Raw genomic sequence first — 12749 nt, forward strand, 5'->3', positions numbered from 1 at the left:
ATTTATTAATAATGAAAACTATAGTTTTGGTCGTTTCTTACGAGTAAACAAGAAAGAAAGATTAAAGCTCCTAAAAACAATTTAATAATAGAGAGCAGCAGAAATTGATAACATTTAACCTGCATTGATTTCTAATCTTGCTGTGAACAGTACGGCTTGATAAATATACTCCACAGCTGTAGAGTATATTTAGAGCTCAACTCATTATCCGCTTTTACAACCTCCTGTATCCCAATAGCCAACAAAGACTGATATACTTTTTGACCATTTTATGACAAGGTTTTAAATTTCAAGCTCAACCACTTGTTGTATTTTAAATTTATAAATGGATTTTAAATCTTGAGAACCTGAAGAAGTGCCTTTGTGTTTAGGGTTTGTAAAATAAATTGTTAACAACAAAAAATATTACGATTTTATGGCAAGGAAAATGACGTTTCCTCTCTTCTTTTTATGCAGACTCTGCAGTTAAAGAAGGTGCACAGAGTTGGGCACATGGGAGAGTGTCAGTGGACTGGGCTGTTAGTCATGATAGAATCAGTTTTTAGCACTTGGCGTTTGGGTAAAGCATGTCGTAGAATTACTCACTTGCGTCTATAAAATTCATGAATTGAAATGTGATGACAAAAAGTGATGCCAACGAAAGCAAGTGTTCAAAAGACGAAACAACGCGATTGTTATTTGTACAAACATGGTAATAATAGCTTTTTGTATTGTTTTCTACATTTATTCCTGTTGTGATGGGCTATTGAAGGTTGGCTAAAAGACGCCTTTTTATACAACCTCAACCAAGGAATGCTTACCATGCTAAATCCTCTATGGTAATTAAGTTGTTCCCCCATCTCAACCACGTCCCCCCTATCTCACGATACGGTTGCAAGTGTTTTCACTCTGTCCAAACTCTGGTTTCATTAAATTTAAATTTAACTGTCATTATGACTTAAAATGTTAGTCAAAAGAAGTTATCTGTCATGCGAGTCCTGTTGGTTTAGAAAATATTATAAATAAGAAAATACTTTTGACTTGCTCTCGAAACATTTATGACCTTGCTGGGACTAAATCTAAAACGTTGGTAGTAGTGCAGCTCCTGATAGGTCAATATTTTTCACCGTATACAGAAATTTATGAACTTACTAAAAGAATTCTTGTTTCAGTGAAGTTGTTATTAATACCTCGAACCAAATCAACTTCATCAAACTTGAGATCTAAATTTAAAAGGAAAAAGAAAGGAAAATGACAGTTTTTCATCATCTCTAACAGCAAACGTTTCATTTTACCTTTGAACTCATTCAAACATCCTTTGCAATAAACTTTAGTACAACCAAAGTACAAGTGACAAAAAATCATGTAACACAGAGTACCTAAAAAAATAAAGCAGGGTTTAAAAATATGAACCAATGACGGAAATTTTTAAGAGCAGCAGCCAAATAGATGGCCCCAATAAATATTAGGGTGGTTAAGCTATTTCCAACAATGGGAAGGCCAGTGAAAGGTTAATGCCGAATATATTCTGCAATGCAGAAGCGTAACCTTTCACCCACTTGAGTAAAGATCTATAAAAATTAAATAATTTACTTAAAGGGCACCCATAAAAAGATAAGGTCAGGCCAAACAGTAGATTTTACAGACCACAAAGTTTTATTTTGGGATTGGGGTTTTTTTTTCCCGATTTAAATTCAGCATTCCCATTGGTTTTTAACTTTACTTTATAAAGTTTATTTCAATACAGATATTTTCTTTGCCCTTTTTAAGACAAAATATTTACTTCATGACTCAGGGTTCATACAACATTTAGAAAATTAATTTCCCTGATATTTCCAGGTGCTAAAGCACCGTAAATTTTCGTTAAATAGAAAAATATTATATATAATTATTGAGGAGCTTCCAGACTCAAACGAATTTCCCTGATATATCCAGGTTTTGGTTAAATATTTAAAATTTCCCTGATATCTCCCTGATTTTTTTGGAAAGAATCTGTTTCACTGATATTTCCAGGTTTTCCAGGTTCTCCAGGTTTGTATGAAACCTGTGACTTAAATAATATTTTCCTAACTTTCCCCTGTTTTCTTCAAACACATTTTCTGGATTTAGCCATGGGCTTAAACCTGATCCGAACTAAACAGCCATCAGTTAGAGAGTTGCTGATGCTTAGTAAATTTAGCAATTTTTATTGTGAAAATTTCCTTTCAACTAAATATTTTCCAGAATTAACCTCAGGGTTGTTGATTTTTTTAAAAAAATCAAAAACATAAGATTTTTTTGATTTTAATCAGATTTTTTTGATTTTAATCAGATTTTTTTGATTTTAATAAATTTTTTTATTTTTTATTAATTTTTAGGTTTTTGTCACTTATTAAAAGCAATATATAAGCTTATTGATATAATTATTATTTTTGTATAAATAATATTCAATAGTAGACAGTTTTATCATGTCAAAAAATATTTATTCCAAGAAATAAGTATATTTGTATCACAGGAGTAACCTTGAAGTAAAACTAAACAGTGTGAGAAATAAGGCACTATCACAGGCCAATCCCCATTTTAAAAATTAAATGCCTGCGGTGTTAGTGGCCCTGGTGAAAACTTAATTAATTCAAAGTTTTTCCCTTCAAGATTTATAGTTCTTTATTTAACGCTCCAAAATTTTGAAATACCCATAATAACTAACCTATTAAGCCTATACCCTAGCACATATTGTCAAGAGTAGATAATTTGACCATAAATTATGAAAGCCTGATTTTGAAGGTTAAAAATGGTAAATGGCCAGTGGCCAGTGGCCAGTTTTTTAATTAAATTACCTAGGCTCTACTGGCCACAGGTCCAGTTTAAAGCAATTCCTTATTTCTCAGCCTCCGAGAGTCCATTATTTTCAAAACACCAAAAATGAGGTGGGGAAGGGATCGTGGTAGTGATAGGTAATAGTGTAATATAATGACAAAATTGGTCTAAAATATAATAATTCAATAGTAAATCTCTCATTTATGGAAAATTAATACCTTTTAAACAATCTTTCATAGGAACAGATTTAAATCAATATTCAGATTTTGTATCCATTCATATTCTTTCCAAGAACTTTAAGAAAGTAATGGAACTTAAATAAATTGACGCGTTCTCTTTAATTTACGCCATCACCCGACCCAAAAGCAAATCCTCACCCCCCACAATCTTTATTTCCCCTAGCAGGAGAATAGAAAACGTATCACCCTGATGCAATTCAATCACACGGTGAGAAGTAAATTTTAAGGAACCAATGAGGAACTAGGCTAGTTAATTTGACTTTCTTTTTGGGAGAAAGGAGCTTAGTAAAACTTTTGTAAGACCAGCTCTGAATCATTGATGGTTTGCGAACTTTCAGCATTTACAATAGTGACTTCAGAAGTTGTTGCACGATGTTGAAGGGGCGCTGATTATTTTCATTGAAAAATGGCAAAATAAATGGAGCTAAGAAGGAGAAGAATAAGATTGGCTTTTAAATTAAATTAATAATGGATGATGAGAAAGATATATTTCAAATTCTGGATAGTAAAAAAACGAGCTGTAGTTATAGGAAGTATGGGCATGTAATCTTTTACCAAAGGAAACATGTAAAAAACGCCATCTTTGTCCATAAGTTTAGTAGTAACTATTTTGTTTGTAGCAGATATTATTGCAGCGATGATTTTGTAAATCATCAAGGTTTCAAGCCGAGACTACGATTGCTCAGCACTGACAAACATGACATCACAATCGAAAGTGTGAAAAGTCGTTCAACAACTTCTCGACTCAGCGCTTACAGGGCTGGCTACGATGAATAGCCGTTGAACATGAGGGGCATTGGGAGCAACGCTAAAAATCGTATCCCTGAGAATAGAAAAAATATTCTTTAGTGGTGTAGCCAGAAATTCTTCAAGGGAGGGGTTCAAACTATGTAAAATACGTGAGAGGGGTCGAGAAGTGGGTGAAATTTTACAACAGACAATTTTACAACCAAGGGGTTGACACAGAAACCCTCCCTTGTCTACACTACTGCAGACATTCTTGTTTATATTTTTCATTTATTTGTAGTATGAGATAGCAGTTTTCTACCCAAATTTTTAAGCTATCAAAACTAATCTAAAATGGCATACTATACTTCCAGACCAGCATTTATCATGATTCAATTAACGCTTTAGAAATTCCAATATGATATACTTTATACTTAATCAGTGAGATTTCAGTGAACACCATACTTACACTGTTGAGGTGGTGCCCCTTTCTCTATTCGTCTGTCAGGCATTAGTTGCTGGCAACAATCGCATGATATATGACTCTGATTTATCTTGCAAATAAATTCAGTAGTGCCATTAGCTGCGACATTTTTATCAGTATTGCAAGCCCCTAAAATAAAAATTGTAGAATTATAACTACTAATTAACATGCTGCCGGGAATTGACATTTCAGACTAACAAGGAGTGTACCCGCGAGGTGTTAATCACCAATTTTGATGAAACTCAGGGGGTATGTAGACCTTGGGGTAACATGAATTTTCAAAAAAGGGAAAAGTTACACTGGGCTATGGCAACCGAAAATGTTTTTGACAACTTAATAAAAAAGCATGGGATTTTCTCGGGTTCACTGTGAAATTTTTTTTCGAAAAATCAAAAAAATTTCAAATCTGAACTAAAATGCTATTTTGGGTGAAATTCATCAAGTTTGGGTAAACTTCATCCAAATTTGAGTAAATATGAGGAAATTTCAATGAATTTGATAAAAAAAGGAATACCTGCAAAATTTTACGTAAACAGGGTATTGTTAAATAATTTTTTTAAATCGACAAAAATTGGATAAATTGACCAAAATTGGGTAAAATGACCTAAAATGTTTCAAATTGGATAAAATCGTGTTAAACCAACTAATAGTCTAAAATGAGGTAAGCTGATAAAATTGAGTAAAACAGCCAAAAATTAATAAAATTGAATAAAATGGTGTTAAACCAACTAGTACGGGTAAAAGAGGGTAGCTCAACGGCAAAATTCGTTCCAACATGCAATGTGGACTAAAAATTTTATTTCGTTGTCTACTTAGAGGATCCGATGAATCCGCAGCGATGCGGGGTGGACAACACAGTATGGGGGGGGGGCAGGAGGGGAAATTTGCTTTCACCAAATTGGGCAGTGTTTGGTGTTGTTCCCGATGGTGCATTTCACCCTGAGTCGAATGCGACCAATCACATGCACATAGGATGAACCGTTTCCGAGTTATGGCCGAATTTGTACTGAATAACTTGCTTTTTTCACTAATATGAAAAAAAATATATTCCCAAATGATAAATTTAGCAAGCGGGTCACGCTTGGTATAGTTTCTGTAGTATGTTTTGACGCTGAGTCAAATGAGACCAAAACGCGGATCACTGGGACTAATAGCCCTTACCAAAACATAAGTTGGCTAAAAACCACTTAGGACAACTTGTATTTCAACTTGGTTTTCAGTTTGTATTTGGGACAAATGCCTACTTAAAAATAACTTAAATCCTCTTTATTAATCAACTTATTTCCAACTAAACCAGAATCAACATTTACATTTAACTACTTAAAAGCAACTTAAATCCTACTAGGGAAACATCTAAAAACCAACTGAAAAATATTATGTCATTTCCTGACTACTAAAAACCAACTAATTATAAACTTAGCAAAAGCAGTATTTTCCTACCAACTGAATAACAACTTATTATTACCCCTTTAATAGTAACTTGAAATATGCTGACAACTTGAGCCTACTTAATACCAACTCAATATCAACTAATAATGTGTATACAAACTAAATACAAACTTAAATCCAACTTATTTTTTGGTAAGGGAGTTCGGAGTTATGACCAAAAGTACACTAAAAAAAGTTTTTTTTTTCAAAAGTTTCACTAAATGTTGAAAAAGTATATCAACCATTTGGCCAGGACCAACCATACTTTTGGATCTTACGTATTATTCTGTGCCGAATCGAATGACACCAAATAAAATAATTCAACACAATTCTAGTCAATTTCATTTATTTAACCCAAATTCCGGTTGTTTAACCAAATTTCATAAATTTAATTCAATATTTTAATCATTTTTAGCCGTGTTTTTAGCTGTTTTACCCAAATTTCGTCTATTTACCCAAAAAAATTTCATTTTACCCAATTGTAGACGATATTAGTTGTTTTAACACAATTTTACAAAATTTTAGTCAAAACAACTAATATTGGCTACAATTGGGTAAAACAGCCAAAAACGTGGCTAAAAATGATTAAAATTTAATAAAATTATTGAAATTTGGTTAAACAACCGGAATATTCAATATTGGTTGCCCTCATTTCCACATTTATATACCACCAAGAATAAAGTGAATTACAGCGTAAGTCTAAAGATAAAAAGCATTTTTGAATTTTGTGATTTAGGGTACATACGTATTAATGTATATTGTTATGTCCCGAATTCTTAAATATATATGTTATAGCATTTAAAACCAATATTTAGTTCTAAAAATTGCCTTAAAATATTTTGTGTTATTCACTTCCCCATAATTTTACCCATTGGTGATGTCATAAATTGTTGTGGAGATCTGGAATGAAATTTAGAAGATTTCCTACCTAAATCCTATCGTTTTTGTTAGGATTAAATATGTGTATAAAATTATGTGTTAATTCTTTGGGCTCCTAATATTTCAGTGGAGCGTGGCTTGCTTGATTTTGCTCAAAAATAAAAAATAAAAACGCATGCGCTCAATAACTTTAAAAGTACATCAGAAAATAGCAAAAAAAATCAATATTTTTCGAAAGCTTATTACAACCGTTTGATTTGGAAATAAGGTATTGATTTCTGTTTATTGATGATTAAATTCCTTATACATAAAACATTTATATGATTTTACTAAATGTAGAATTTAGATTCTGATGTCATATTAGTTTTCTCCATAAGGGGCTCAAATGATTTTTGAAAATCCCAAATTAAGGCTTAAGATATTAGGCTTGTGAAATTTTTGTCAGCATTGCCAACCTTAGAAGAAGTGTTTATTGTACCAGGGGCACGAAACTATCGTATTTTCGCTAAAAATTACACTTTAAAGGACTCGACAGAATCTACTATTCACCGATTTCTAAGTGTTTTCCGTGCAAACATCCACCCAAGCGGGGAGCGGGAATTTTAATAGAGCAAAAGCATGTACCAATTTAATCGAATTAATCCTTTCAGTCACATAATTTGGGCGCGAAAAATAATAAATCTAGTGCTTAAATCAGCTTTCTAATTGGTTTTGGCAGAATCTAGATCGCAATAGTATCAGGTTTTTTTAACTAATAAATTATTTTATTTAAAAATTTCAATTTATCTGTTGCAAAAACCTACTATATTAACTTTGTCATACTAACGCACAGCTCCTTTACTTCTGAGCATAGATTTTTTACGTTTTTGTTACGCGTTGCGGTTGCAGGGCGGCACTACAGTCGCCAATTACGGGTATATAAACCGCTGCAGAGGAGGTATTACGTTCGCCCGACTACTACCGTCACCAACGATGTTTGCCGCGCTCCGTAATGTTTGTTACTTATACTAGTCTCTTACAAGTGGCTTACATTGCCCTTGCTTGTATTGTAAATATCATTTAAACCAGTTTTTATTAAACCTAACTTTTTCATGACTATTTTGACCACCGTTATTTATCGACAAGACAATCCACACAACATTATCGTACATTTTGCATATCGTAGACGAACACTATCGGGTCATTCCACGTCAAATTGACAACTCATGCAACCATGGGTCGGCCGATCCAAATGAAATTTTTACCACGTAAAATAAGGACAAATTGATTGGCAAATACTAAGTTTTAGCAAAAATTATTAAGCGGTTGCAAACTAGAGCAATATGAACAGAAGTCACTTTTTCGAAGTGACGTAAAGCTCATTTTGGTACCCCCAAAGGAATCATTGAATAAAATATAATATACAAATACGTTTTAAGCAAAATATTCGGCGATTTTAGTGTAATACATACTGTAGATTTCAAAAAGCACCATAAAAAGTTTCTATCTTTAACCGTTGGTTTAATAATAATAGTTTTCTTAGAATTTTTTAAAATGGGCAGTCACCTTCGACGGCGTATAAAGGCCCAAGTCCCAACTTTGATTTTCCAATACAAGTTATTTTTAAATATCCCCTTACGTAAGCTTGAATTTTATATACTATACTCTTAGAGTATTTGGTTTTTAAGGTTTGAAAAAAACAATATTCGAATTTTGTTTATTTTTGCAAATTTATCAATAAAATTGTATGTATTACACTAAAACCGCCGAAAATTTTGCTTAAAACGCATTTGTATATTATATTTTATTCAACGATTCCTTTGGGGGTACCAAAATGAGCTTTACGTCACTTCGAAAAAGTGACTTCTGAGCATATTGCTCTAGTTTTGCAACCGCTTAATAATTTTTGCTAAAACTTAGTATAAATTTGTCCTTATTTTACGTGGTAAAATTTTCATTTGGATTGGCCTACCCATGGTTGCATGAGTTGTCGATTTGACGTGGAATGATATCGTACATCGTATTTGGCCCTATATATCATACAAATATGTAGTTATCGTATGGTTGCCCCTTACCAAAAAATAAGTTGGATTTCAGTTTGTATTTAGTTTGTATACACATTATTAGTTGATATTGAGTTGGTATTAAGTAGGCTCAAGTTGTCAGCATATTTCAAGTTACTATTAAAGGGGTAATAAGTTGTTATTCAGTTGGGAGGAAAATACTGCTTTTGCTAAGTTTATAATTAGTTGGTTTTTAGTAGTCAGGAAATTACATAATATTTTTAAGTTGGTTTTAAGATGTTTCCCTAGTAGGATTTAAGTTGCTTTTAAGTAGTCAAATGGGGTGAAGTAAGGTACACAGACACACGACATTTTCGACCAAGTGTTATATTTATTTGATACCTTGGGCGATGATGAATATTTGGGTGCAAGAATTATGCGGCGCAAATTTATATTCGCAGAGCTATTTAACTTTAAAAATTTAGATTTTTCAATGGATGTTTACTAAAAATTCCTGATTTCGAATTTTTAGATAACGTAGAACACCTGACGGTTGGACGATACTAGGAGCGTTTGGCTAGGTACTGTCCTCTCGGTCGCGTTATAGACGGCCCATCGCTTTTTACAGTATGGGGTTGGGGTGGCGCCGCGCGCCCCCAGCGCTCGAGCGAAGTGAGTGCGCGGCGCCGTCAGGCACCAATAAGGGGAACGCTTGATATTCGACGTCGTGTGTTCTGAGGCAGTGCCATTTATTCTATGTTCCATTCATTTGGTTTTAAACGGTGTTGTCGCACGTGTTCTGCTATTTTTAAGATATTTTAATTCGTCATAAAGAGCGAATTATTAGGATGTCTTCATTAGAAGAACAAGCGGGCCCTTCAGACTTTAAGGGAACCGTTAATTTGGCTGGTAGTGGCAGTGAAATGTTAGAACCTGAAGAAGAATTTCCTTCTCAAGCAAGCGAGGTAACCGTTTCATCAGATTCGAATAGTGGTATTGACGAAGGAGAACTATTCGACATGTTTGAAATCGACAGGTTATCCAAAAACAAAGAAGAAATGATTGAATGGCTTCAAACTTATAACCTCATAGGCAAGGGCTTCGATTGAAATAAATGCAAAAAGGACATGAAATTATACCCAGATACAAGTGACTTAGATGGTTTTACATGGAGGTGTGGTAGGGTCATCGAAGCGAAGAAAAGAAAGAAAAAGATGAGGTGCAACACTAAACTCTCAATTCGCAAAGATTCTTGGTTTAGCAATTCTCCTCTCTTGATAAGGGATATTTTGCTGATTGTGTACTTTTTCATTTACAATATTCCGCAAACTTTCGCAGCCCACGAGCTGCATGTCGCTAAATCTACTGTTTCAGATTGGTTTAGAAAATGTAGAGACGTTGCTTTCGATGCAGCTATTATGACTAGCGAACGAATTGGCGGTGAAGGAACTGTCGTTGAACTCGATGAGTCCAAATTCGTTAAACGAAAGTTTCATCGCGGCCGACGAGTTGAAGGGCAATGGGTTTTTGGGGGGGTTGACAGGACCAGTAAAGCTTTTTTTATGGTTCCTGTCGCCAAGAGGGATGCGGTCACATTAATCCCTATCATTCAGGCATGGGTCAAGCCTGGCACCACCATACATACTGACTTCTGGAGAAGTTATGATGCCCTTGATGCTGACCCTGATTTCACGCATTTTAAAGTTAATAATTCACTGCACTTCAAAGATCCTCAAACCGGGGTCCATACGAACCGCATTGAAGGCCTTTGGGCACATGCTAAAAGAGCAATTATTCCCTCGGCCGGCAGGAGGAAGCGCTTTATTCCGGGTTATTTGGCAACAGTCATGTTCAAGAGTAGGGCAAAAAATTAAGGGAAAAACCTCTTTTTGGATTTTTTAGAAGCTGCTGCAACTTTGCATTCCCCAACGCCTTAAGCACACAAAAAGACGGTTTACTTTTTTCATTGGTTCTACTGCACTGAAAACCACTTGAATATTTCGGAAATAAAATATATATAAAATAAAAAACGTGTGTCTGTGTACCAAATTTTTGCCGGCATTTGTCCCAAATACAAGTTGTCCTAAGTGGTTTTTAGCCAACTTATTTTTTGGTAAGGGTGGCAACGCTGGGCTCGCTTTAGTAGCAACCACTATAAGCACCTATCTGCCAATGACGTCAATAATAAGCACCCAAGAAATGTAGGAAGCCTAGCTACCCTTCCATTTAAAAACTTAAAATTGATAGTAATTATTTATTTTAAGTAAAATTGTCATTACCATTATTATTATCTATTTATATACCTCATGCAAAAATCTAATACACCATGAAAATTCTGACACTATCTCTTCAAATGGTGATTAAAATAGTTTGAGATTTTAAATTACCCTCCATGTAATTAGTCTCTCTCAATCCCTAACGTGACCTGGAAGAACGTCCCCTTACCAAAAATTAAGTGGTCTAGGAACTTGGTTTTAAGTTTGTATTTGGGACAAATACCAACTAAATACTAACTAAAAACCATACATAAAAACAACTTATTACCAACTATACCATACTGCCAACTTAATATCCACTTATTACCCCTTTAACTAGATTATTGAAAAATGCTGACAACTTAACCCCAACTTAATACCAACTAAAATGTGTATACCAACTAAATACAAACTAAAAGCCAACTTATTTTTTGGTAAGGGACGTCAGCCGTGCTATGTTTTGTTTTGGCTTTTTTAAAACCTTTATTATCAGATGATGATAACTCACCATCACTAAAGTTTAGAATCTCTTACTTATGAATGTTAATGTTATACTTAGTTTCACTCAAATCAATTCCATCTTTTTGAAGTGTTTGAATAGTAACATTTTTTCATAGAATGGGCTGATGGGTTGACCCTTAGCAAAAAATAAGTTGGATTTCAGTTTGTATTTAGTTTGTATACACATTATTAGTTGATATTAACTTGGTAATAAGTAGGCTCAAGTTGTCAGCCTATTTCAAGTTACTAGTTGAAGGGGTAATAAGTTGTTATTCAGTTGGTAGAAAAATACTTCTTTTGCTAAGTTTGTAATTAGATGGTTTTTAGTAGTCAGGAAATTACATATTATTTTTAAGTTGGTTTTTAGATGTTTCCCTAGTAGGATTGAAGTTGCTTTCAAGTAGTTAAATGTAAATGTTGATTCTGGTTTGGTTGGAAATAAGTTGATTAATAAAGAGGATTTAAGTTATTTTTAGTAGGCATTTGTCCCAAATACAAACTGAAAACCAAGTTGAAATACAAGTTGTCGTAAGTGGTTTTTAGCCAACTTATTTTTTTGGTAAGGGGAATAACACTGCTTTGAAGAGCCCAATATGAGATAATGTTTACCATTTTAAAATGACACGAAAAATACTGATACGGAAATCAAATAAACATACCTGTATTAGTAGAAGTGCTAGGGCGGCCTAAATTATCAGTTCTTCTGACTGAAATTTTACTTTTGTTTTTTTTCGGACACTGAAGACAAGAGCCGCTTAAGGAAAAAATAAATCAGTAAACAAGTTATAAAAAGGAGAGATGAGTAATACATTAGTCTTTTATCAAAGGGCAGAACCATGAATTATGTAGATTTGACAAGAAGAAACAAGATGTCACGAACATTTAAGTACACACAATCCCCCAATGTATGCACTATATTTAAAATATTAAATTTAAATTTGAACAAATATCCAATCACTTAGAAACCAAGAGGAATTTTATAGAAAAATAATTTTTCAAGTAACCTGGTTTTGAAAATAAAGTAGCGAAACACAAACCCAACTTCCCAAGAAAAAAAAGTGAAACACGCACAAATTTTTTTGAGTTAGATGGCGCCTGTATCAATTAGTACGAAATTAAAAAACCACAATAGCGGGTACGCTGATCGGTTGGGTCCCGTGAACTGGCCAGAAATCTCACTTAAAATTAAAATTTGTTTATGCAACCAAAATGAAGTTAACAAATAATCAGTACTAATTAAAAATATAATTTACAACAAAGTCGGTCTTAATTTAAAAAATTAATGTGCACATAAAGTCAAAAATTGCTAGATTAAATCGCCAACAATTAGTAAAACGGGCCAACGTCCCACTTTCGGGGCCCCAATCTCACATATGTTAACTATGCTGGCGAGAGCAGGCTATTTGTAATTGATGATAATAATAATAATCCTCTAGGATTGTGTGTAAAGAGGTAAAGAAATGAGCCAGAATATCGAACT

The 12749-nt window shown here is 33.7% G+C and overlaps 1 protein-coding gene across 1 annotated transcript in view; it reads right to left on the reverse strand.

Annotated features, from left to right (window-relative positions):
- The window catches only part of LOC149944457 (E3 ubiquitin-protein ligase CHFR-like), a 31326-nt gene that overhangs the window by 5245 nt on the left and 13332 nt on the right, over positions 1 to 12749 (reverse strand). Inside the window, exons 11-14 of the mRNA XM_090175339.1 lie at positions 11929 to 12023; positions 4210 to 4353; positions 1275 to 1358; positions 1132 to 1202 (exon numbers count right to left, since the gene is read on the reverse strand). Coding sequence (XP_090031465.1) covers positions 1132 to 1202; positions 1275 to 1358; positions 4210 to 4353; positions 11929 to 12023 — 394 coding nt within the window. The remainder of the gene's footprint in view (positions 1 to 1131; positions 1203 to 1274; positions 1359 to 4209; positions 4354 to 11928; positions 12024 to 12749) is intronic.

This window comes from Leiobunum rupestre, chromosome 5 (assembly GCF_980474605.1).
Source record: "Leiobunum rupestre chromosome 5, qqLeiRupe1.1.hap1, whole genome shotgun sequence".
Classification (NCBI taxonomy): Eukaryota; Metazoa; Arthropoda; class Arachnida; order Opiliones; family Sclerosomatidae; genus Leiobunum; species Leiobunum rupestre.